Source organism: Phoenix dactylifera, chromosome 16 (genome assembly GCF_051530095.1).
Source record: "Phoenix dactylifera cultivar Ajwa chromosome 16, Ajwa_hap1_PhDact_Kaust_v1.1, whole genome shotgun sequence".
NCBI lineage: Eukaryota > Viridiplantae > Streptophyta > Magnoliopsida > Arecales > Arecaceae > Phoenix > Phoenix dactylifera.
In genome coordinates this window covers 23,098,741-23,125,257 of record NC_143205.1, presented here as the reverse complement: position 1 = coordinate 23,125,257, position 26,517 = coordinate 23,098,741, and the positions used below count along the sequence as shown (strand labels likewise).

Genomic DNA, 26,517 nt, shown 5'->3' with positions numbered 1-26,517 from the left:
AGTTTAATGTTGGCTTCTTTGACTCCATTAGAGTGCCAGAGAGGTGGTTTTTTTTTTTCTATATAAAAAAAAATCACTGGGGAGCATGCGATGCGGAATGGTAAATATATTTCTATACGAGAACGCGTCATCGCACTGATAATGACCGAACACCTAAGGTTGCTGCATTGTCCTTTTGTCAAAACTGTCTTATGGACCGTTTGGTTGCGAGATTTTATTTCTTAGATCGTGGGTTTTTTTTTTTATTTTATATAAAACACGTCATGGCACCACTCACAATATATAATATAGAGAAAATCCTTCAAACTATGTATAGCTCTATCATTGTACTAAAAAGTGTTCATCACTATATTTGAACATAGATTACTATGGCCAATAGCGACCAAATAGGATTGATCACTCCCCGCCACTGTTTACTCTGTTTAAGTATAATAATTGAGTGGATACCCAAGTGTTTTCGTGGTTGTTTTTTTACCAAAGTAAATAAACAGTGCAAAGATGCTGAAAAGCAAGTTTTACTGAAGCTTAATGCTTTTTAATAAATGCGTATTCAATATACCTTATCATATTTTTTCAGAAGAAGTATTTCTTATCATATTGTCCATTCAAAAAGCCGGATCCACATAATATAGAAACCATATTTTTACATTTTCTCAGGGGAAAAAAGATGTTACGAGGGGCGAAGGTTTCTGGCAACCATAACGGTGTCTTTCTCTAGCCTCCGGGCTCTGACTTGGGATGCATAGAGGGGAGGGAGTGCGACTCTTCACACTCTGTCACCTACATTTATTGCCAAAATTAATGAAAGGCAGCGACCCCAATAGCAGAATATATCCACGAGATTCTTCCTCCCACTTATTTATGTCAGTTGCCCATCATCATCCAAACCACGTTATCACCACGCTAAGGAGATCAAGGAGGGAAGCTTATTAAAGGGAGAAGGATAGAGGGAGAGAGAGCCAGAGAGCTCGGAGGAAAGAACATGGGCATTGTCACCAGCAAGTGTTGCAGCTACCGCGAAAAGTGCAGAGAACTCGAGGCTAAAACCCGAGGCCTAGAGGAAGAGATCAAGGAGGTGAAGCGTGCGGGGGAGAAGGCGGCTCGTGTCTACGAGCAAAAGGTGGCGGTCTTTGGACGCAAGGAGGAGGAATGGAAGCGAGAGAGGAAGAAGCACAAGGAGGAGGTGACAAAGCTAAGGAAAAGGCTCAAGGAGGAGGAGGATAGGATGAGGCGTTTGGAGGCGGCGGCAGCAAGCAGAGGCGACGTCAAGGAGTGGTACCAGGTAGGCACAGATTACATTGTGGAACACATGAAAGAAGAGCAAGCGCGGATGGAGGAGGCGGCGGAGAAGTGGAAGCAGCTCTACCTTGCGATCAAGACCGAGCTCGACGACCTCATCGAGAGGACTCGACAAGGTAACGTAGCCACATTTGAACCAGTTTTCCTACTTCGAATGCCTTTGCAGACCAAGTTTTCAAATGTAAGTCTCCAAACTTCACACTAGTCTCTTGTGCTTGTTTCTTGTCTGAAACGGAGACAGCAGGAGGATTTTAGCGCGAAGAAGGAGATTACATTAAATGTACGAGTCTTATCCATGATCAATTCAGCTAAAACTTACTCGAAAAAAAAACAGGTCTTAACAATTTAATCAGGAGGATTTTTCAATGAATGATCTGAGTAAAGAATAGTGAAATCCTGGAAGAACGTAAAGATATGAGCGTACATCTGGATATAATTTAAGGCATGTGGATCCTGAATATATACTTCCATTATTATCACAAAATATATTCTGTTAAACACCTGTAGGATCCTGAATTTCACATTACGAGACCATATCAAATAGCTTTTATTGTTAAGCTATGAATGAAATTCTTTTAAATCCGATGCATGTTTGCTGCTGCCGTCTAGTTGCTAAGATACTTTTCTGTAATAGAATCCGATGATACAGGTAAATTGTGTTATCCTAATGCTAGTGGCATGTGGTTGGAAAGAACAACTTGAAGTGTTGCTTTAAATATTAATCATCGATCTCTCAGAAATGCAAGAAAAGAGGGTAAGATAAAAGAATAGTCTGAACTCACGATAAATTGTAACTTTCAGAGAGAAAAATCTCTGCAGGAAACTTGTTCGCTATATTACAGCCACCTAGAGAACTGCCAAAATAATAACAAGAACAAAAAGTATATGGCTTATGTTTGGTCAGTCAAATACTACTCTCTTTGTCCTTTCTCTCGTAAAGGTATACATCAATTCCAACTACAGGGTTGCTTCTATGTTTACCGACGGGCCACATCTTTTCCTTGATTTAACCCTCTAGAGGAAACCGATTGAGTGTTCTTCTTTCCTACCATAATTTTTCTCCATTAAGGTTGAGATATCTTAACTCGCCTACAACTCTATAATTCAATCTGATAAAAAAATCGTTGGAGAACCAAGAAAGACGAGCATGGTCTTGCTGCCATTAAGACGCTACCATTGACTCCCAGGAGGTGTACTGCTGATCAGATTTTATTGCAATCAAGTGTTCTCAGGTTTTATTCCAATGCCTCTTGCTCTGCTTAACTAACTTCTATTTTCACAACACCAACTCTATATTTCATCTACAATCTTATGAAGATCCAGTGAGTAGATCACTATTAGATATTACAATTTAACACGCCTTTATCTTTTATAGGGGAAGGATTCTTCTGGGGAGTCCAAGAAGGCATGATTGAAGAGCTCCACGGGGAGCTGAAGACCAAGGAGGAGACCATGGAAACACTGAGATCACGCATATCAGCAATGGAAAAGGAGGGAATTAAAAGAGATAGGGAGATTGACATTTTGAGGCAGAGCCTAAGAATTCTCAGCAACACAAAAAGGAATCGCATCAGAAAGAATCCGCCCAGAAGCTTGGGCTTGGGAAGTGGCAGAGAGAAGTCAGCAACTTGTATGGGTTCCTTGAATCCACAGCGATCTCATGAAGCACTAGCGTCCCATGAATAGAACCGTAGTACAATTGGTATTCACGCTACAATCAAGCACAAACCTATCTTAGAAACATAAGAAATTCAACATCTCTCACAAATTAGCAGCCAGAATTAAATATCAGAATGAAGATAGATAGCATTGGTTCCATGCGAGGTGATTATTGAGCCATGTTAGATTGTGAATGTCTTCATTGAAGTACAAATCCAATTGCCCTTTCTGAGTTATTCCAGCAATTGTTTGTTCTTTTAGTTCTCTTCTGGTGTCTCGAGGTTCTTGGGTGCCAACCAAGCAATGCCCCTCCATCATGTCAGTGTTAAGAAGCCTAATAGCCTCTGTTTGATATTGCCTTTATTTTTCTGTTTTTTGCTTGCAAAAAAAAAAAAAAAAAACCACGAAGAAAAATGCCGACATTTGGTAATCATTTCTTAGGTTCAAATTGAGTGGTTGTGAAACCATTATATTCTCGAAAACAAATCAAAATGAAGAAAAATAGAATTGAGAAATATTAGATATTTTACTCTAAAGTTGCCTTTCGACACCATCTCTATGTGGTATTTCGCTGATTTGTAGACAAACAAAATCACAAATACAAAAATGATACCTATTAGGTCCTCAATAATTGATTATCTCTATTAACTAACATTGATTTCCAATAAACCAAGGGGCTCTTTGATATTGCAATTCGAAATCCAAGCCAGCATGGAATACAATAACAAGCTAAAGAATTGTACTAGAATTAAAATTTAAAGAAAGAATCATAGAAGATGCTCAAGAAGTCAAACACGATGACTGTTACCCATATTTAGCAATGGTTAATTACGACACGAACCAAATTGAGAGTTGGAATTGTTCATTACATCGATAAAAGTGCTATCAATCCCATTATGCTCTTCAAAATCAAAGTACATTTTCAGCCATGATTCATGTTCGAGGAACAAATATGATTTAGGGCTGGAAATGGGCTCGGCCCGAGCCAACTTCGGGTCGGGCTATGGGTTAGGCCCGAAAATTTTCAGATGGGGTTCGGGTTTACTTACAGAGCCCATTTATTTTTCAGGCCAGGCTCTGGTAGGTCATTGGCCCGAGCCCGAATTCTAGCCCGAATCTAGCCCAGTTCAATCATTTACGCTCATTTCAAAATGGGCATGTTCAATACTCTAAGTCTCCTATAAGTTTATTGGGCTAGCGGGCTTCAGAGTATGTTTAATTGATTGGATGTTTCATTTGTTTTATATTAGCCTTAATTTTCGATATTAAAGTATTTTGGGTGTCATTTAAAGCATTTTTTTTTTGGTTCAGGCCAGCCCAATTATTTTGTTCCTAATTTGGGCTGCTCCAATTAGGTTCTGTCTGGGCTTGGGCCGGAGTTTTCAAATAGTTTTGGGCCTAGGCCTGGTCTGAGGCCCCAAACAAATTTCGAGCCGGGCTCATATAAAGGTGTGGCTCGGCCCAGCTCTAGTACGAATGCAACTCATAAACCATTTTGCGAAAATTAGAGAAATCCTTTTTTTAATATCTAAATTTAGCTTAATTAGGGGAATCGCTCCAAGAAATAATATGCTAAAACTACTTAGGGGCGACTCCTAGAATGGGGCATTGGATGCCATGCCCCTCTGGTTCAATACCATACCGGATCCACTCGACTTGACCATAACTAGTAACATCTCAAGCAAGTCGGTTTCGGCTCGGTGCACTCAGAGTCTCAGACCCAACCCGACTAGATCCGGTTCAGGTTCCCGAACCGACCGGCGCATGGAACCTAATCCCTCTATAAATAGATCAGCATCTCAAACCCTAGCTAGGGCGTTCATTTCTTTGCGTTTCGAACCCTAGCCGCAGGAGAGGGTAGGGAGGAGAGATGCCGGCCGGCCATGGGGTGCGAGCGCGGACGAGGGATCTCTTCGCGCGGCCCTTCAGGAAGAAGGGGTACATCCCGCTGACGACGTACCTCCGGACGTACAAGATCGGCGACTACGTCGACATCAAGGTGAACGGCGCCGTCCACAAGGGGATGCCCCACAAGTTCTACCACGGCCGCACCGGTCGCGTCTGGAACGTCACCAAGCGCGCCATCGGCGTCGAGATCAACAAGCAGGTCCACTCGATCCCTGTCCCGCATCTTTCTTTCGATCTGCGTTGTTAGATTGATAGCCCAGTTCTCTTCTTGGTTTGATTCGAGGATCAAAATGATTTCCTTCGAGGTTTTATTGTTTTTCATTAGTTCCTTTGGTAAAAGATGGTAGAGTGAAGTTAGATCCATGCTTATCGATGCATAAGAGGCCTTCTAATCTTAGTTCCGCTCCTAGTTTAGCGAGTTTATTTGATGTTTTTGTGATATTTTAGTTCTTTTGTCTAGAGTTGTTATTTTGATTGTTTATTGGTTGCTTCTTGTTGCCATTGGATCGCCGTTTGATGGTGGCGATTTTATCCGTGGTAATAAACTATGCTTCTTTTACTATTAGCTTAATAGAGACTATTGTGAGTGATGATGCTTTTGGATTTAGTTTTGGGGCATGTTAGATTTTTGTTCTCTTCTGCGGTTGCTTCTTGTCTTCTTTGTTTTTGAATTTTAGGGAGATTCATTTGTTGTTTTGCAAGTTGGTTTCAAAATGTGATTTTGGAGTCAGTGTTTTTTGGAGGCCAGATATTTATTAATTGGCGAGTATGGGGATCAAATTCCCATCTGGAGATTTGGGGTTATGGAGATGGCATATGTGGGTTGAGTAGGGAAGAGTGGTCGGAATTATCTTGACAACATTCAGGGTTGTGTTTCAGGGTGGTACTTCTTTTTCTGCCACCAAAGTGATGATTGAAATTTGCAGAGAAAGGGTTTGAGTTATTAGGTTTTTGAATTTTTGAGGGTGTATTTGGTACATGTCTGGAGGTACAAGAGAAGGTAAGAAAGATTTAGATGGCTGGGACAACATATTTAGTTTCTATCTTTATATTTTTTGAACTGATGGCTTACTAAGACATGGAGCTTATGGGAGAGATTGGATATCAGTTGTAAACTTGTAGTAAAGATAGGTAACGTTTAGCAAATGTTTTAAGGATTGGTTGAAGCAGCAGAAGGTAGTGATGACATTTCTTTCTTGAGCATGGCTTCTGATTATCGCCTAATGCTGTATTGGGTACAAATGTTGTAATAGTCCTTCATGTATATGCAATTATAAAATTGGAAGAATTTTTGCAGTAAGCGCTGATTTTGGAATGCATCCTGGCAGTCTTTTCTTATGATCATTTGGGCCTGCTTGATTGTGAGTAACTGGTATGGCTAGTTATAGTATGTGAACAAGCTTTCATGTTTGGTTTGACGCAAGACTGTGTGGACCATGTAACTGAACCCCTTAAAAGTCTCTTAAGTTGCATTTACCTGTCCTATAGCCATTTGGATCATAGGATGGCTTGCAACAACTGAGGTTGCAGTGATGGTGCTTCATCTACATTATGATTGCTCAAGCACTTTAAATCAAGTTAGAACTAGTTGGCATTATGCAACTAAACATCAGCATATAATTACACATGCTGCGATTATTGCCAACATGTAATCCCAACTGCATGAAAACTTCCAATTACTTGCAGCAAAACGGGCCTTTCATGATCTCTTGAATTCAGCCTGATATGATTAGCATTGAAATGCTATGAATGATAAGTGGCTATTCAGTTATTTTATCTATATTTTTAATTGATAAGAATATGTAAATAAAATATAAAAATAATAAAAACGAAAATAACATCAGGATAACTTTATCTTCTTAAGTTGTAACTTTCTACCGCAAAAATAAAAAATATTAAAGGGAAAAATAGGACAACTTTATAAGAAGGATGCATAACAAAAAGAAGACTGACTGGTGTGGAGCCTCGTTATTTGCAATACAAGAATAATATGAGAACCAAATAGTATGAAACTCATGTTGTTCATCTTTGATCAATAATGATGACAAAGCGGGTGAAACAGAAAAAAAGTTGAACATTCCGAAAGAGAGAGGAGTATCCAATTGAGTTTTTAGATGATAGAGACAACAGGACATGTTTCTCAGTATTTACTAAAACTAACCATTGTAAACATTTAATTAGTTAGAGTTTTTCTGTCAATTAGGAAAAACTGACAGATGGAATCTTTTTGATTTTAGAAATATCATCTCTTAATATAGTATATACACTAGATTAAAGAATGCTTTTTTAAAAAAATTAAACAGATTTGCTCTGTCAAATTTTTTTCTCATTGCCACCAGTTTTATAATAAGGAATTTATTAAATTAATGTACATTGAAATAGCATGTTGAGTAAATATTAGAATGATCCTCCTATATTTTTTGTTTAGCGTGGCCACCATTGTTGAACTCAATACCTGTGCAAACTCTCTTGCAATCTCCATCTTTTTTCTCTTTATTCTATACCACCTCAAATAATTTACTTACCGTCCGAGGCAGTTCCTGGATCTTTTTACCTAATGATACATTAGTAGAGGCATGCAATACTTCATTTGGAGTTCCTCTACTACAAGCTAATTATCCGTCTACCTCCTCTCAATCTGTCTGACTAGCTGCCATGCGTATGAGCTCTAATCAAATGACCATGTATCTGCACTTGGTTCTTTTACTAACACTGTGAAAAAGCCATACATGAAATTATTGACTCTGACTAGATTCTCTAAGCAGGACGCCCTTAAGAAGACAAGCCTATACACAATTTTGATCAATCAATTAAATAACATTGATCGGTAAAACTTATTATAAATTTACTCTTAAATATATAGATATTGGTATTTTTGTATGAATTCATGAGGTTATTTATTACAGAGATTATAGATGAAGACAAACAGGGAGAGGTTTTCTGGTAAATGTAATGTATGGGAATGATATATCACTGAGAGTTTGAGAAGTTTTTGTATTTGGTCTTATGTGACTGGGTTCTATTCTAACCATCTGATAAATTAAAGAAAAAGAGAAACTGATCTCTGCCTTTTTAACCATGTAAGCATGGGAACTGTGGACATCCCTCTGTATGTTGAGATATATATTAAAGTTTTTGAGAACTCAATAGAAATTAAATTTTGGTTTAGGTTGATCAACGTATATTAAGGTTTAGAGGAAAGTTTCAATCCTGTGGCTGGAACATTGTAAAAATGATAATTACTTGCAAGTTTCGAGAACCAGAGAAAAAGGTGGAAGCGAAAGATTTTTTTTTTTTTTTTTTTTTTGTGGGTTGTGCAGATTTGATCCAGTGAATTTACTTGGGCTTAGGAATTATCTTGTGTCAAGTTCCAATATCTTTTTGTATGCTGGCTTATGTTTCAATGCAACTCTATGGCCAGGTTGGTAACCGAATCATTAGGAAGAGGATCCATGTGCGTGTGGAGCATGTGCAACCTTCCAGGTGCACGGAAGATTTCCGCTTGAGAAAGAAAAAGAATGACGAGCTGAAGGCGGAGGCAAAGGCACGTGGTGAGATCATCAGCACAAAGCGGCAGCCCGAGGGTCCCAAGCCTGGTTTCATGGTCGAAGGAGCCACATTGGAGACCGTCACTCCAATTCCCTACGATGTGGTCAATGATCTCAAGGGTGGTTACTAGGATGTTATCTCTCTCAGATTTTTGCGCCTGCGCTTTCTCCTTAATTTCTCTGGACTTCTTGGTAGTTTGTTGGATGCTGTTTGTTTTTGGTGCACTATGATGCCTGAAAATATTTTATTTGCTTCCGTGATGGTTAAAGCTTAAGAGACTTGGTTAACCAGTCGAAGGTGATCAGATTTTTGATTTTTAAGTTGCCTGCTTCATTTTGTTTTCTCAGTTTTGTGACCTCCAATGCATCCCTTTTTTCTGTTATGAAAGTCGGCAGACTGTTGGCCTTGCACGCTTTATGGTGGGTGCCTATGGGTCGTTGTGCAAGGCTCTTCGGCCAGAAATCGTCTCCGGGGATACCCCTTCCAATCGTGTTATTTCGTCTGCCGGCGTTGGCTGTGTTCTTTATTTTGAGGTGGTCCGGGCGTCGTTTCGTTTGTTTTAGGAAGGCTACGGCCTAGTTAGCTGCATGCACAAAATAATAATGCAGTGTAAGGATGATATAACTGATGGTAGGTTATAATTTAGGCTCTAGGGTGGGCGACACTGCGACAGGTTTCTCCTCTGGGTATTGGATGAGCTCATCCTTGACCATCATCTCCCTGGACCAAGGAGGATGCACAAGGACAGGAAACTGATATACGGAAAGCCTGCCAATATTTTCTATTACTGATTCGGGTAATTCTAGTAAAATCTGTTATTTATTAGAGTTGATAAGTAGTGTTTGTAGTAAATGCTCATGAGTCTCTAACCATGAAGTGGTTTAAAAGCAACTGGACTGTATAATCCATGCTTCTTGGCCAAATTCTCTCCAGGAATTCGCAGCATGGCGAGCTTCTCAAATATGTACATCGCACTATAAAAAGGGAGGGCAGTTTTGAGTACTCAGAAAATCAATAGGGACACAGATTTGGGCTATAAGCCTCATTTCAACCTGAGATCAGTTGTAGCTTATTGGGCCGATCTTGAACCCATCTTGGATTTAATCCTTCTAGTGAACCTTCAAGCCTCGAGTGATACTTAACTACGGGTGAAAGTGGATCGAAAATATCCGTCGAGATTCATTTTTGTATCTAAGTCTAGCTCAACGTGAATAAAAATATGAATATAGATAGGCAATCGTTCGATCTATATCCAAAAATTTGATTCTATTATAATTCTATTTAATTTTATATGACACTCAAAAAAAATAAATTACGATTTATTATCCACCTACTAATATCTTTAATTTTGTGGCCTTTAAGTTTAATTTTTTTAATTCATATCCATATTTATATTTTTATTTTGGTATCCAATTTATATCCATACCCGTTTAAAATAAATATGAATAAAAAATTTTACATCCGACTAACATTTATTTTCGCCTTACACTCAAAGGGGGCCTATTCGCAATATTGTGTCAAATCTAATTTCGAGCCACCACAGGCTTGTTTTATAGCTTGAACAGAAAACCCGGGGCAACTGAGAGATAAGTCAACGTTAATAGCTGATTTAGGCCCTGTTTGAGGGAGCTTTTGGAGGGCCAAAAAGCACTTTCTGGCCCTCCAAAAGTACTTTTAGCTAAAAATAGGTGTTCGGTAAATTTTTTGAAAAGCTATTTCAGCTTTTGCGGAAAGCTGAAAACAGCTTTTGGGAGGAAGCTCCAATTTAGAGCTTTCCAAAAATGCTGTTTTCAGCTTTTTCGGCTTTTTCGGAAAGCTATATTTTTGACCAAAATACCCCCGTGTAAAAAAAAATTCCTCTCCCAACTGACCCGCCCTCTCCCCCCCGCGGCCCCGCCCTGTTCCTCTCCCAACCCACCTCCCAACCCACCAGCACCCCCACCCCTCCCCCCGCACCGCCCCCGCCGCCGCTGCGCCTCCCTCTCCCCCGCCGCCGCTGCACCCCCTCCCTCTCCCCCACCGCTGCAGTGCCGCACCCCGTCCCTCTCCCCCGCCGCTGCAGTGCCCCGCCGCCGCACCCCCTCCCTCTCCCCCGCCGCTGCACCCCGTCCCTCTCCCCCGCCGCCATAGTGCCGCACCCCCTCCGGCGCCGTCGGCCACCGAGACTGCCGCCGGCCACGGCCCGGCCTCCTCCGGCGGCCACCGCGGCCTGGCCCCCTTCCGGTGCCACCGGCCGCGCGAGAGGAGAAGAACGGAGAAGGGGGCGGAGGAAGGAAGGAGAAGAAGAGAAGAAAAAAAAAGAAAAAAGGAAATAAAAGAAAAGAATAAATAAATAAATAAATACATAAATAAATATTTATATAAATGAATGAATAAATAAATAAGATAATAAATAAATATATTTCAATGGATAAAATAATAAATAAATAAATGCATAATAAAAATATATATACGAATGCACGTATAAATAAATAAATATAAAGAAAAATAATGAGTGAGTGGCAAATAATCTGATCCTTATGATATTGATAAGTACAGTGAATTTGTCGCCATTGTAAATAGTTAAATAAAGAGATAATCTATTAAACAGATAAATGGTTATTTATTGTTGTATTATACTATAAATATATTATTATATTACATTATATCATAATACATTAATATGTAATGTTAAATAATTTAATATTATGTTATATTATGAAAAAAATAATTTATACTAATAATATATTATTTTATATCTTTATTATTGTATTATACTATACATATTATATTATATTACCTTATATCATAATACATTAATATGTTATTTTAAATAATTTAATATTATGTTATATTATGAGAAATTAATTAATACTAATAATTATAATATTTTATACTTTTATTATTGTATTATACTATAAATATAATACATATTACATTATATCATAATACATTAATATGTTATGTTAAATAATTTAATATTATGTTATATTATAGAAAATTAATTTACTTTAATAATTATATTACTATTATGCTATGCAATATCATATTACTATATTATAATAATAATATTTTATATTACAGTAATATTATACTATATCGTATATTATATATTAATATATGCTATGTTTCATCATGCTCTATTGTATAATACTATGCAATATCCTTTATGGTAATTTTATCATATAAAAGTACTTTTTCAGTTTGTTTGCCAAACATATGTTAAAGTGCCACAAAACATATGTTAAAGTGCCACATCACTTTAAAAATATAGTTACCAAACAACAAACAGCTTTTTATAACAGCTCTACTTCAGATAGCTCTACTTCCAACAGCTTTCCTAAACAGGATCTTAATTCTCCATCCCTCCATCCGTAATGGAGATCACATTGGTGAGGATATAGGCCAATACAAGCACACCGCAGGATCATAACAACGACAAATTCTATGGTGTGCACCACAACCTATAGGACAAATCGTTCCACGCACATCTTTTGTAGGGCTTGTGTATATCCCTTCATTTATTAATTGGCGACTGAATTCTGCATGTCATTACGGTAAAACCAATTTTGCGTCTGTACCTCCCTCATTTCCTAGACACATAAATATTAGTCATGCCTACAATTGATTAGGAAATGTTGCGGACCTTTGATGCTCTCCAAGCAGTTCAATTCATCCCTCACGGAAAAAATTACTGAAACATGCTTTCCTCAAAAATATATGTGCAGTTTGGCTGAGAGCTTGGAGGACAGCCTTATTCCAATCACGAGCTCAGGACAGGTTGGCTTCTCTTTCCACCATCCGCCTTTGGATGGCGAACAGAAACTTTGCCCGGCAAAAATTTGAAGACAAACATCGGTATCAGCCACAGCTAACTCCACAGAACGCTCCTGCATGAAACCTTCGGGACAGTTTCTCAGCAGCCAGTTCTACCCTTGTCTTGTCCTGAGGCAAATATAAAGCTTAGATGCTAATGAAAAGAAATCTCTACATTAACAAAGAGGGTAAAAAGAAAGCACAAATTTGCTTGTGAGTATGGAAAATTTGATATCGCTTTTATTCTTATTTTGGTATAAAAGAGATTGAAAATTAATAAGATGGAACTCAAATGAAGATCTTGGAATAGGTACCTTCCCAACAAAACTTATTATCAGAGGGCCAGCTCTAGACTTACGATGGCATCCTGCTCATTAGAGAATCGTAACTAATCAAATAGAAAGATCATTTTTATAGCCAAATCCATTACACAAATCAACAGATAGCAAATATGTATATTCGCACACGTGCGTGTGCCCACACAAAAAAAGGACTGCAAACAAAGATGCACAAAAGGAGGAAAAAAAGACTGCTTGATTGTCTCTAATATATGGAAATGCTGAAAAACTTACCTATATAAATATCTGGAAAATCAATGCATAATTTGGATATGACCTGAGCAGTTTCAATCTGCACAAGGGAGGATGAAAATATAAGACAATTTAGATATCTAATCAAACTTGACATTTTTTTTCTTTCTAAAGAGCCTGTCTTGCAACATCCCTGCAGGATCTGGTGGGATGGGCAGGAAGAGAGCATGAAGATGAAGAGAGGGAGTGGAGAGGGCAAGAGAGATGGAAGGTTCTGTTATGAGGCCCAAATCCAACCAGATAAGAAGAAGAGCTTGAAAGGTTGTTTTTTTTATTATTTTTCAAATACTGCTGAGATTGGACCTTTGACCCTCTCCTTCTCTCTTCTCGTGCTACCTCCCTCTCTCCCCCATCCGCACTCTCTTCCCCACTGCTTCCGCCAGATCCAGCAGGGATGTTGCCAAACAGACCCTGAAGAGTATCACAGTTAAAGGTCACAAGTATTTGAAGGACATGTTGATTAAGAGGCTATTTGGATCTTAAGCTAAGCTTCACACGGAAAGAGTTCATGCATTACGAAATAAAGCAAAAGAGATATTTGCTGATGTAGAAACCATAATTTCTGATACAAAAGTGAGAGAATATCATATATATAGTTTATTTTCAGGTTAAATATCTAACATTCTGGAGATGAGCTAATAATTTATGGATAGTGGAAAACATTAGTTAATTGGCAGAATCACAATTTAGCAAGCAACATTCACATAAATCACTCTGGTCTTGCACCAAAAAAAAACTCTCTGGACTATTAAAAATGGAGGAAGCCCAGGCTTAAGCATCTCGTTGATTTCATATTCAATAGCTGATGGAACACAGCTGATCACTCTTCCAAGCACACAGCTTTAGATATTGTGTATATTGCCATTTCCAAAACTCTCCCATTTGCTTGACAAACTGATGGAGAACCAATCCAAAAAATCAAAGTGAAACCCATGAGGTAGGAATTTGAAACAGTTTCATATTTAAAAACAAGGATGAAATCTGAAAAGTTGGGATCTCTCATGCAGACAATCTGCACAAGGAACAAAAACCTACTCTTGAGGATGATTGACAATATGACCTGGGGTGATTTCTCAAACACCCAAATAGAGAAAAGAAGAATTAGAGACATGAAGAGAGTAGGAAGAAAGAAGCAACAATATATACTTTTTTGAGAAAAACTAATCTATTATTTCTGAGCACAACTTATATTACGTCATTCTCCTCCCCTCTTATAGCTTAAGTACTGTCAAAACTTACTAAATGATAACTTAAACCTTTTCTTTACTCAACCTAGATCTCAACTGTGATTCATATAAGCTAATCTCACCTAAAAATAAGACTCCAGAACCAACTAGAAAAATGGCCCCAAATATAAGCACCAAAATCACACAAAAATAAAACTACTTTCTCTTCTCTCAAAACATTCAAATAAAAACCTCTTAAGACTCAAACAACAAAGCAGATCATCTGAAAATGAAGTCTAAAAAGTAAAAACTAAACTAACTGAAACTATATTTCAAACTTAACTAATAAGAAACCAGCTTTAATGCTCGACAGAACCATATAACAGTATATTTAACTGAATGCTATATAGCAGATTTTGAAAACACACGTGCAAAAGTAATGGTGAAACTGAAAAGACATCCAAGTTTCAGAAATTGTACAGAACTTTCAAGAATTGAAGGAATTTAGCATAAGAAACATAAAAATGACAACACGTCTATAAAAGAGAAGCACAGAAATGTACATCAGAAAGTGTTGTGCTAAGATGCTTTGATATGAATGGTGCCATCCGCACCAAGGGGACGCTTGGTAATTCTAGAAGACACTCCCATTGCATTTCTAGTTCACTGACATTTGTTGCAGCAAGAATAATTACATTTCGGCATTTGATCTGCAATAAAAGGTCACTGCATGCTCAGGCACACAAGCTACTGATCAAACAGGAAAAAACTGTAGAAAATAGTTAAATTCCAAGAACACCGACACGTAATGTTCCTAAAATAATAAAATAAGATGGCAACCAAACTTGCATAGCTTAGAAGAAAAGAGTAAATTTTTTACTCAGTTTGAATTACAACTGCCAAAAGAATCTTCTGAGGCTCTTATTAAGCATCAAATGAAACATCATAAAAATTAAAAGATATACAAGTAGCACTCCAACAATTTTTTGTATTCGAACCTCAACAAGAGTGTCATTTTTCAAGGTAGAAATCCATACTCCAAACAGATAACATCAACTTTTTCTAGAAAGTTTTAAATCTTTTAATGGAAATTCATGTCCAATGCATTTCAAGAAATTTTCTAATAGTAGTTCTTCATACTGGTCTGGATGTGTTTCAGCTAATGGGTTAGGCTTGCTAGTAACATTCAAAATGCATGAAGATGTAAAGATCTATGATGAGACACAGGATTTTCAATTTGCAAACAGGAATACCAATAGACACCTTTAGTCTGCTAATGCTTGAGCAGAAGCCATATGCATGATCTTACACAATGGTAGGTTTCATCAGGAACACTGAAACCCAAATATTGAGGACTAATATACCCAGATTGACATAACTATTATGGATGTCCTTGTCTTCTTCTTCTCTCTCTCTCTTTGCTTTTTCATCTTTTTTTTTTGAGGACTAGGACAAGAAAAATCCCAGCCCAAACACAGGTGAGGTTGGGACTCAAACCCAGGTCCTCGGTACCTCTTCTTCCTCCTCCTTCTCCTCCACCACCTCCTCCCCCTCCTCCTCTCTCCCTCTCTCTCTGTGTGTGCTTGTGCTTCTTTTCTTTTTTTTTTGAGAAGTAGGACAAGAGAAATCCCAGCTGACATATAGGTGAGGTTGGGACTAAAACCCAGGTCCTTGGTACCAGCCCCTAAAGAGTTGACCAACTGCAGTAGTTGGCATTCTCTATTATGGATGCCCTTGTCATAACTATTAATTTTACTTATCATAATTCACATCACAAAGTTTTTCGTGTCAAGCACAATGATGAATCCCATTATAACATGCGTGGTTTTTGAGGATGGTAGAGCTTATTTGAATATCAAACAGAACATGCACGAAGTTTACCCAAGTGAAAAGATAAACAAAAAGAAAAGTCATCTATTCAACCTACAGTTTTTATTGAAAAAAAAAACATATCCAGGTCAAAGACATACCAATGGCACAGGTAGTGTTTCATGGTGCAGTAACTCAGTTATGCCTTCAGGCAACAAAGCCATCTGAAAGGAAAACAAATTTCGGATTAGAATGGCAATCTTTTGGCATGTTCTAATTATAATGATTCTAAAGTTTATGTTACTAGTATTATTAGCTTGAGGTACCCAGACATGGTTAATAACATAAAACATCTGGGTTTGCAGTAATAGAGATATCAATGTCCAACAAAGTATTAACAACACATGAATGGCATGATAGGATAAGCTGAACATTTAATATACAGCGACCAAAAAGATCAGCAAACTTTGCTATATTCTCTGCCCTACGTCGGTAAAAATGATCAATCACTAAGCACAATCATGTGTATCTGTGCACATGAGATCCATGAATACTTTCAACAACCCGTTATTAGCATGTGTATTTCAGTACAATAAGAGCTAAAAAAATGGACTGTATGCCTCTGTTGTCTTCAAAGGCAGAGAAGAATAACTAATAGAGGAAACTGTTCAATCAGCTAACACAACAATTGTTACTCATCCTAATATACTCCAGATTCTTATTTTTCCTTGCTTTAATTTTAAAGCACTGTGCCATATTTCTACTTTATGGAAGAAATTGGCACAAATATGTTATTCAAGATATCAATCATATGCCAACTAACTCAAGAAATGTGTTTCTCATAATAAAGATGACAGTTACAACAATTTTCTCTGATATGTTAAAAATAATCCCAAATATACAAGATAGTATGCATAAACATATTATCCTACATGTGTAAGCAATGAGACTTCAAGAAATCTATTGTTATACATGTTTCCCCATCACAGTTAGCAATATGACAAAACCGCAATAAGATGGTCTATGGGGTGTTTCATGCCAGACAAAGGCAATATTAATTAACGTCCAAAAAATGGAAGAGATCTAATAAGTTAGTTTCTTCTTTTAATACAATAATGGAAAGACTTGGCATAGCATTACAAATTCAAAAAAGGTCTACCTTGATCCCAAAAAAAAAATGATAAAAATTGGCAGCCATCCTGAGAATCCATATCAAAACATTTGAGATTTACTTAATGCTCAAGAAATAACTTTAAAGTTACTTTTTAAAAACATATCGATGTATATGGCGTAAACTTTATGAATCCATCAAGGTATGGTCTGTCAAATTGTGATAATGTTTTACAAGCTCTCAACCTAATGCGAAAACTCTAGAAAGAAGTGCTGAATTCCTGAACAAGGCAACTTTGGGCAAGAGATGACCATCCATGAATGTTGGATTTTGCGTAGTTCAAACTTCAAACTATTTAAGCTCATTCAACTACAAAGCAACCCTCTAAAATGTTCCGCTAGACTTGGAAAGATTTCTAAAACAGGAATATATAAATTGAGACGTAGTTCTACTATGGAAACTAAATTTGCATCATAATCTTCATAACTAATATAAAGAGCAACAACATCAGTTTGTACATATGCCTAAGTATCACATCACCTCATTATGGTCACCAGTGCAATGATCTCCTATAAGATGCCTAAGGGACTCCTCAAACTCTTCATCAGGGGCCTGCAAATCAACAATCATTTCATATAAAAAAATGACTAAGAACCAGATGAAGAAAATGCAAAGTTAAGATCAATGGGATTTAGAATTATGTTTTATCTTAGGAAAGGTGGATGGTTTTACTCAAAATTGTCATTACCAAATAAAAAATTTACAAGGAAAACTAAGTAGAAATTAAAACAAAATAGTTGGACATGTACATACTTCATTTCTCAAAATTTTTATCTTGTTCATGGCAAAGAACACACTACATATGAGCTTTGACCATTCACTGGACACTAGCCATGAAAACTTGAGAACACAAATCATAATTTTCGACACCTAACAAACAAGGTCAGCAGAATTATCCCGAACCGGACAGTTCCGGCCGTACCGGTGGCTCACTGATACAGTTCCAGCAACGGAAATGAGACACGTTGCCGGAGCCGGAGAAGAAGAAGGAAAGAGAGCGAGCGGGGGAGGGAGGGAGAGGGAGAGGTCGGGACGTCGGTGGAGGACAAGCCAAGGCCACGGTAGGCGAAGCCATGGCCAGACTCCTATTTTGCTCGAAACAGGGGAGTCGGCCGTGACCTAGCCTGTTGCGGCCCTCTGCCGGCGTTCGCCACCCTCCGCCAACCTCCCTCTCTCTCTCTCTCTCTCTCTCTCCCCCTTCTCTCTCTCTTTTCCTCTCTCTCACGGTACCGTGCCCTCTGTCGGTATGGATCCGGCATGGCCAATACCAACTCGTGCCATCGGAGAGCCGGTATGGTGGCTGGTATCGGTTTCTCCGACCTTACTAACAAACTTTAGACATTGCATGACTAAGAAATCTCTCTCTCTCTCTCTCTTCCCCTCCCCCCATCTCATAACTCTTTACTCTTCACAAACTTCCTTCTATGTGTATTTCACAGATGAACCGGAGCCAAAATGCCATGATCTGACCTATTCATGGAACCTAGCTATGGCATTTTTTGTACCACTTTGCTCTCTGTTGCGCTTAAAAACTTCTTTGATCGGAATCAGCTCCGCACACACAGAAGGGAAAACTTTTCAGAGATTTTTGTGAACATATAGCAGTTTTGTATGATCAATGAGTCATGGGAGTCGGTGCGTTACATGCTGTTAACTAAAAAGAAAAAGGAGATGCCATTAAGCGAATTCTTTGATATATAAAAGTACTGTGTTATTGAAAAAAGGGATAAAATGTCCAACTATACAACATTTTGCTATGCAGCTATCAGATTAGGAAACTCACCAAATGAACTCCAAATGCCTTTGCAACGCCTGCTACTGAAACATCTGAATGCAAAGGGCCCAGTCCTCCAAACAGGAACACCTGCAATTAACAGTTCAAGACTAGTTTATCAAAAATCCAAAACTCAACTTTCGTTAAACCTTGAGATAATAATTATTAAGAAATAAGAGCTGCAAAATCCTAACCATGTCATCTCTAGACTTCCGGAGTTCAACTTCTTCAGCAACAGAATCAACCTGGTTTTTACATAATCAATGGTACATGCTTGTAAGTCTTACTGAAAACTTGCTACTCAGCTATATGCTGTGAAGCAAAGACCAAGTGTCGGAAAGAGATTAATATTATGACAACATCTTTAGTCCTCTGAATATGTGTATCAACATAAGAAAATTGATTTAGTTTAGCAACAAAATGCCAGGGCACTCAATATTGCAGTTTAGGACTAGAATGTGCACAATAAGGAAAGAGATTAATGAATCATGAGAAAAATGCCAAGTGGCAGAAAAATCACAATTGCAAATCCTCTGCAGGATGTGGTAGTAAGTTATACATTTGAACCTTTTTTTTTCTTTGTTAACAATAGAAAGTCCTGCGTGCAATATATGTTCACATGGTAAGAAGGGATTTTCAACATACAGTAGCCAGCAAGTCTTAATTTATCTATTTGGGCTGCAAATTGCAATACATCCAAGAAAACTGATAACAATTCCAGCAAAATCTTAGTCACATGCTGAACAGGGAACTATAGAACAAATGCACAATTGGGAAGTTGTACATATATAAAGAAACTAGCAGGAGAATAAGGTTTTCTATGCCATTTTTAGATCCTGCAAATGAACAGCACATGAATTTAGGAGCAGAAACGGTCATCACATAAGTCATCTTACATCATTCTGAACAACAGCTATGTGGGTAACTTGCCAACCAATGGCATAAAGCTTTTTGCACAATGTTGCTCCTATTTGGTTCTCAGCAGTCCCATACCTGAAATCATATGCACTAAACTTTATCAAAATGCTTTTTTTACTCAACAAAAAAGACAAAATAGAGACAATTTTGCATATAAACATGTACGTAAGCATGCACGTGTTTGTATATACATGTATGTAAGTATTTGCATTTACGTACTTACATAAATTTCAATGCATATGGTCCATGGAAGAATGATTCATTCATTCTATTGTCAGCGTTGTTTCAGGGAAAATATCTAGAGGTTTTAACCATGACTGGGAAATTACTGATAAATTTTCAAAGGCATCCAAGCACCCTCCATCCAGTTATCTAAATGAACTCTTCTCACCATTAAAAGAACATAACAGATCAGTAAGATATTGCATAAAATTAACATGACGAAGACATGGCCACTGCATGTAAAATAAGTATAAGCAATGCCTCAATTAACTGAAGCATACTCATGATATCCAAATGGAGAAATCCTCCTTTAGATGTCACGATATATTAGTAAAAGGGCAAAGAATTTCTACTTATGAAAAAGCTGGAGTATATCCATTCCAATGGAGAAACATCTCATGCTTTAATATAAACATTTTTTAGTAAAAAGTTACAAAAACAAAAATTTATTACTTATGAAGAATTCGATCTACATTGCCATTTCAGGAAAGCAGATAAATGCCCAGTAAACTAGAATATCCTTATTTGACTAATCAAATTTAGTTAAGTCCACTCGACAAACATAAGCAGAATCTCACAGTTTCAGTCACCTAATAGAGCATTTAGAAAGTAAAATAATGACATTTTTCCAAGCAGAAGCTCCGGTAGATTTTTTTTTTTTTAAGCATGAGAAATGGTAGGTTACTTTAAAAAACTACTATGCATTACATGGAAAATAACTTACAGAATCTCATCACCTACAGCGATGATTGATGCTGTAAGAGAGCTGCTTCTATGTGCACCAGTATTAATCATGCCATTACTTAGAACATGAGTGCTTTCACACTTTGAGGAAATCTTCTTTGCTCTCCCAGCCCTTTCTAGTCTTCCATCCGACAGCATATATGCAGGTTTAAAATTTTCTTTCATGCTCAAAGAATCAGCAGAGCTCAACAATGCATTTGGAACCGTATCATAAATGCTCCCAATGGAAGTATATCTAAACAAAGAAAGTATTAAGTTCTGATACGATATAACAGACAAGTTATTCATATAGGAAAAGAAAGATATGGTAACAATTCTAGAATTTTTGTCCTTAGGACAAAATTGTTGGTTAGCTCAACAATGCATTTGGAACTATAGAACATGAGCCCACACATGGTTGTCATTTTCTTTTTCTCAGCATTATGTATCCACTATTAAATTGTTGCATCTAATAAGCCGACATCAACATAAAAAAAGAATTATTTTTAACATTTTAATTAGTTATATACATGTAATGAGCAGGATGAAACATAAAAAAGTATAGCTGAATCTTGAGAAGTGTGCACATGCATGTTAAACCTAGGACAGTGTTGGTAATAAGCTCATTAGGATGCTTGGAAAATGTTCGGATATCTGTATTAATAGATGATAACTGACGAAGAACTGTTCGATGTCATTTGGTCTTCTGGAACAAAGGGCATAGATGGGCTCATGCGGAGAAAGAATAATGATAAGGTCATAGATCTATATCCTCATTCAAGTCCTTCAAAGAGTTTGGATCCCTTTTTTCATTCAAGAATCTCCCCCGAACATAACGAGGGCAAACATGGGTCCGATCAAGATTTATTTTTTCCGTGGCACCAAAAGCGAGCATGATGTCATTATGAACATAAAGGCCCAAGGTATGGAGGATGAGGGTTCTGAAAATGAGTTGAAGGAAATTATATTAAAGAAGCAATGACAAAATAAAAGGATTCCTAAGGACCCAACAGCACACAAAGAACAACACTTGCATTTAAGGTCCGCCATACCGACGTACCAGTGGGCGCCGGTACCGGTTTGGACAGGTACAGACCGATATCGAACCGGTACTACTACTTCGGCTTGGTTCACGCATCCAAAAGCCCTAAAAAAATTAGAATCGGTACGGGCCAGTTCGGGCCGATACGGTTGGCCCATACTGGTTGGTACTGGCCCGTACCTGTCCGTACCGGTTTTTAACACTGAACCGGACCGGTCAAAGCCGATACCGGTTTGGTATGGGCTGAACGGCCGGTACGGGCCGGTTCAGCATTCCTTGATTTACATATAAGAAGCAGAACCAAAACTAGTAACAGCAAGAAATTAGATAGTCAGAAATCCAAAATTTGGTATTTAAAAGTCAAACAAAAGAAAATTTTACCCTTGATCATAGAGACTGCAGTACTTAACCTTGCAGGTCAAAATGAAAGCCCACACATCCCTGTTGGAGAAAAAAGTAATGATATTAAGACTATTTTTTTTTTAAATACAAAAGAGGGTGAGAAGGAAAAATTACAACTAATAGGATTCACTCATTGACCAAAGGAAGACCTGTATGACCAATCCAAGATAGGATTCACCCTCATAAAAGGAGGCCATCCAGTTGAACTCGGGGAGAACTGTTCCTGACCAACCTGAAGGGGCAATACAAAAACTAATCTGAGTAGAAACTAAACTGCTGTTATGTTGAAATCACACACATTTGGTAAAACTTTTCAAGACATAATCATGATATTGAATGATAGCAAGCATCATTTTTCGTAGAGGGGTATAACGCTGTTATAAGAAGCTAGAGAAATACCGCATTAGGATCACCAATTCGGGTACCAAGAAAAATAGCTTTGATAGGTTTTTCCTTTAGCAAGGATTCTAAACCTGACTTAAAATCTGAGCGCATAATTTCCAGTTGCAAGCCATAACTAGACAAAAGGAGCAAAACGAGAGACATAGATTTAATGTTACAAGCTCAGACAATAAACATGCCTAAAGACACATTCCATGATAAAAGCAAAATTCGAATAAGTTCTTGTTAGGGAGGGGAAAACAGCTAACCAAAGGAAGCGGTATTCTTACGCAGCAGCAGTTTCATAAGTGAATGAATTGATTTCAGGGAAAGCACAAGGGCTCTCAAAATAGATAGTTTGAATTGGACACTTCAGCATGCAGTCCGGTTGGTTCCCATTGGAATAATTTGTTTTCTCTTTGTGCAGATAATATCCAGCCCGAAGCAAATGCAGCAAAACCTGCCATATCAATATCATGATAAATACCAAAATGCCAGAATCTGCTCTTTGAAATCATTCAGAAGTTAAGAGAAATAAACATGCAAATATAATTACAGTTGAGTCCTTTCCCCCATTAAAGCTGAAGGCAACCTGTTCAAACCTGTCCAGAGGCAATTTTAAATGGTTGAGAGTTTAATCAATTTGATGTTTAATAGATAATATTAAAGAAAAAACATAACATGCTAGGTTATTCCATATAAATCCGATACTACATTGTGGTGAATATGTCCAGCTTTTCAACAAACTTCTTATCAGCACGATGTGCATGGATTCAGCTGGAAGGATAAGCTTGTGTGCTCTTCCTCTCTCTATCTCACCCCTTCTCCATTTCTCTCAAGTGTTTGTGCATGTGCACACATGTGCATGCACTCTTGCATCAATTATAGGCATCTTGAAATAACTTAAATAACAGCAAAAATCAAGACTAGGTATTATATTTGCCAGAATTTTATTTTTAAGTATGAGGGAGAAATCTATCAGCATCTTCTCATTTGTGCCAATACAGCATGAAGATTTCAAACAGTATCTTTTCCAGTAGTTCACTGGACAAGAATTGGTCCCTACATCTGATAACATACTCGAAGCAGCAGAATGAAACTGCCCATTTTTTTTTCATGGATTGAAGTTTAGAACTCATGCTAAAACCCGTTCAGGGGCTTCTACATGAATATGACATAGCGATTCATGATCAAGTAAGATATTTAAGCATAAACAGTAAACTAGAATTCTGTACCAAGAATGGTGACTTTCTAAAACATCCAAGAGTCTAGGATAACTAAAATTTCAACCTTTAGGGAGAGAGCCAAAAAAACTATACAAGCTTTTGCAGGGGATGAACGAGCAACTGAGAATACTAGCAACAGCATTTGTAAGCAGGCTTGTACTCGATTACCATTGTTGAGGGCTCTTAAGGGTCCCCTCAAATGTTCTAAAGTTGCGGAGTTTTTTTTCTTCTGCAACTCTTTTTTGTTATTTATACATTTTCTACCTCATTTTCTGGTTTTATACCACTTTGATAGCTTGAGATAAATTGAAGCCAGTTCATGCTATTTTGCTTTTATTAATGAATTTAATGATTACCTTATAAAAGAAAATGGCATCCAGATTAGACTAAAATGGAAGAGAGTGACTAGATAGAGACTATACTAAAAACAGAAGACTAATTAAAACTGCCAAGGTGTACACAAAATTGGTTCAGCATAACTCAAGAACCAAGAACCGAGCATAACTCAGAGCTGACAATATATGACAAAGAAAGTTAATTAAAACTGCCAAAGCTAATTACAACACTAGTTGAACCACAGGAATATGCAATGCAGAAATTTTTTATCTAAACAAAGGTTAATAGGAACAAATTGCCCTAAAGCTTGGACTAATCACAGGATAGAATTTTTCAGGGAATAAAACTTGTATTATTGTCGACAGAGCTAGAACATCACTATAGAATTGACTTCCATCTCCTTTTTCGAACTGCACAAACCCTTTAGGATGGCATTTCGTCATGTGGAAACCGCTAATGGGAAATAGTTTTGCTCATGCTGCATAACTCACACTTTGACATCTTTTACATATCTTCTCGTTTTGCAAGACCTCCAGTACGGATTCCAGATGTCACACATGTTTGGACCACGTCTTGCTGTAGACAGGGATATAATCTGACTACACATCCACGGAATCACCAAGAAAGTGTCGCAATACCTCATTTACGGCTCTAATGAATGTTGCCAGTGAAAGGAGTAGGGAATGATACATGAAAAAAAAAATTACTGGTTACGAGGACTAAGCAAAACGAGCCTATCCCAACAAAAGGTACCTCATTTCTATCACAAAGAAATACCCCACAATCTCCATGAGGAGACCATTGTAGAATTTTGGAGTGCCTTATGCGAAGAGATTAACTAGAAAGTTCAGTAATTTGTTTCAGAGCCCTAACAGGTTCATCTATATGTTTAATGTATAAGCAATCAAGAATCATAATTTATCAATAAATCAACTAGGTAGTGTTCTACAGAAATTCCAGACTAAAGTCCGGAGCACCAGATTAACCCAAGAAACTAATAATTTGTAGAAAGCCTGGGAAGGGCACCTAAACTAAATGAAAACGATAACAGCATCAGCAGTTCAACCCAATCCAAGAATGCATACAAGTTCATGCAAAAAGATCCAAGAAGGGAGGGCAGGCGGGGGAGTAAACAGAAGCAGCACAGTTGTTCAGAAAAATCGAACTTCCTGTTAAAATAGTTGTGTACGAATCATTTCTGCAACCAAATCGTGACGCATCAAAAATCACCAAAACATAATCAAATTAAGTCTCCGCAGAAAACCAAGAAACATGCATAAGCTCATGAGGAAAAGTGCAAGAAAGCCAACCAAACAGAAAAAGAAAGAAAACGAAAAACAAAACAGAACAGCACGGACGTTACGAGATCAAATCGATCTTCCCATTAAAGCATATAAAGCACTTGGGCGATCAAATTCCAGCTTCTGCGTGAAACAAAAATCGCCAAAATATAACTAAATTTTGTCCCAGACAGAAAAGCAAGAAATGCATATAGATTCATGCAAAAGAGCTTCACGCAGAAAAAACCTTTAAGAAAAAGAGAAAAAAATAATAAAGTTTTAATGATGCATGAATCAAGAATCGCCAGAAATAACATGTTCTTTCCCAAAAGAAGAACCCCCAAACCCAAAACCCAGTGGAACAACCCCACTGGATGACAAGAAGCCCATAAAACCCAATCGAGAATTCACCCCAGCAAAAGACATCACAATTAAACTCCCGAAACCCAGAGAAAGACCGAAACTAGAGGATAGATCCAAAAGAGAAGGGCCGAAGAATCATCTTACTCGTAGAGCGCGAAAGCTCTCTGAATCACGTAGACGGCGTTGTTATACTTGGTCTGAAGCCTCCGATCGCTGCTTTCTTTTATAGCTCGATCAATCTCCATCCCTTTCACACACACGCTCTCTCTCTCTCTCTACCCCCAAAAGGAAGGAAAAGAGAGAAGGGAAGAAAGGGACGGATCAGGTTGGCTTCCCGAGAATCACACCCTCTCTCTCTCTCAGCAGCAGCAGCAGCAGCAGCAGCAGCAGCAGAAGAAGAAGAAGAAGAAGAAGAAGAAGAAGAAGAAGAAGAGAAGGCCCGTTTCTTGCTTTCTTGACAGGTAATGATCGGTGGGAGGGGGATTTATAAGAGATGCGATTCAACCGTCCAAGAGCAAGGGATGGGAATGGGGATTGGGATGGGGACGAGAGGCGCCCAAAGAGAGCGATAACATAAATGGCATTCTGGGTGGCGTGAGATTATTTTATCCCGCGGATTCTCCATGCCTTCCAATTTTATTTTTGATTTCAGTTATTAATTACCAAAAAGATGGAAATTGTGCAGGATTTGGGAAAGCCGTGCAGGCTGGATCAGACCATCTGGCCGGAAACCGGTGCCATATTCAGTCCGAATTGATCCGAAACTGATTTGGCTTGGACTTATATACCGGAAGTCAATATCCATGGTTCATGCATGGATTCGATATAATAATTTAGGAAAGCAAATTTTTTTATTTAATACATTAATCCACTTTCCACAAAAGGCCAGTTTGAATAATCCAGC

At 37.9% G+C, this 26,517-nt stretch overlaps 3 protein-coding genes across 5 annotated transcripts; 2 read left to right on the top strand and 1 right to left on the bottom strand.

Moving 5' to 3' along the window:
- Nucleotides 1-661: 661 nt before the first annotated feature.
- LOC103711904 (uncharacterized) lies at nt 662-3,194 on the top strand. Its single transcript, XM_008798222.6, has 2 exons — nt 662-1,415; nt 2,675-3,194. The coding sequence occupies exons 1-2, from the start codon at nt 983-985 to the stop codon at nt 2,983-2,985; spliced, it is 744 nt and encodes a 247-aa protein (XP_008796444.3). The 5' UTR covers nt 662-982; the 3' UTR covers nt 2,986-3,194.
- A 1,564-nt stretch (nt 3,195-4,758) lies between these two features.
- LOC103711864 (large ribosomal subunit protein eL21z/eL21y) lies at nt 4,759-8,735 on the top strand. The gene is made up of 2 exons (XM_008798170.4): nt 4,759-5,065; nt 8,288-8,735. The coding sequence occupies exons 1-2, from the start codon at nt 4,829-4,831 to the stop codon at nt 8,543-8,545; spliced, it is 495 nt and encodes a 164-aa protein (XP_008796392.1). The 5' UTR covers nt 4,759-4,828; the 3' UTR covers nt 8,546-8,735.
- Nucleotides 8,736-11,886: 3,151 nt separating this feature from the next.
- LOC103711865 (bifunctional cytosolic FAD synthase/FAD diphosphatase-like) lies at nt 11,887-26,227 on the bottom strand. 3 transcript variants are annotated; one of them, XR_015973988.2, is made up of 16 exons: nt 25,758-26,227; nt 22,965-23,010; nt 22,699-22,868; nt 22,427-22,544; nt 22,177-22,259; nt 22,007-22,066; nt 20,585-20,839; nt 19,617-19,713; nt 18,915-18,965; nt 18,730-18,810; nt 17,427-17,498; nt 15,937-15,999; nt 14,530-14,676; nt 12,783-13,211; nt 12,525-12,577; nt 11,887-12,339 (listed from the first exon to the last, which is right to left on the bottom strand). XR_015973988.2 is itself a non-coding variant. In XM_039114976.3 (16 exons), exons 1-16 carry the CDS (start codon nt 25,856-25,858, stop codon nt 12,256-12,258), a joined length of 1,539 nt encoding a protein of 512 aa, XP_038970904.2. In that variant the 5' UTR covers nt 25,859-26,192; the 3' UTR covers nt 11,887-12,255. The 3 variants fall into 3 exon arrangements, 1 of the variants encoding a protein (XP_038970904.2); XM_039114976.3 differs by having other exon boundaries at nt 12,783-12,840; nt 25,758-26,192; XR_015973989.2 differs by lacking the exon at nt 22,965-23,010 and having other exon boundaries at nt 25,758-25,890.
- Between the last annotated feature and the right edge of the window lie 290 nt (nt 26,228-26,517).

Bases quoted from the DNA above. Each gene is read 5' to 3' on its own strand.
- LOC103711904 (XM_008798222.6), top strand. From the start codon at position 983: ATGGGCATTGTCACCAGCAAGTGTTGCAGCTACCGCGAAAAGTGCAGA. The intron at 1,416-2,674 runs GTAACGTAGCCA...TATCTTTTATAG, and splicing joins CATCGAGAGGACTCGACAAG to GGGAAGGATTCTTCTGGGGA.
- LOC103711864 (XM_008798170.4), top strand. From the start codon at position 4,829: ATGCCGGCCGGCCATGGGGTGCGAGCGCGGACGAGGGATCTCTTCGCG. The intron at 5,066-8,287 runs GTCCACTCGATC...CTCTATGGCCAG, and splicing joins GCGTCGAGATCAACAAGCAG to GTTGGTAACCGAATCATTAG.
- LOC103711865 (XM_039114976.3), bottom strand. From the start codon at position 25,858: ATGGAGATTGATCGAGCTATAAAAGAAAGCAGCGATCGGAGGCTTCAG. The intron at 22,869-22,964 runs GTAATTATATTT...TTGATATGGCAG, and splicing joins ATGGGGGAAAGGACTCAACT to GTTTTGCTGCATTTGCTTCG. The intron at 18,966-19,616 runs GTAAGATGACTT...TGTAAAAACCAG, and splicing joins TAGCTGTTGTTCAGAATGAT to GTTGATTCTGTTGCTGAAGA.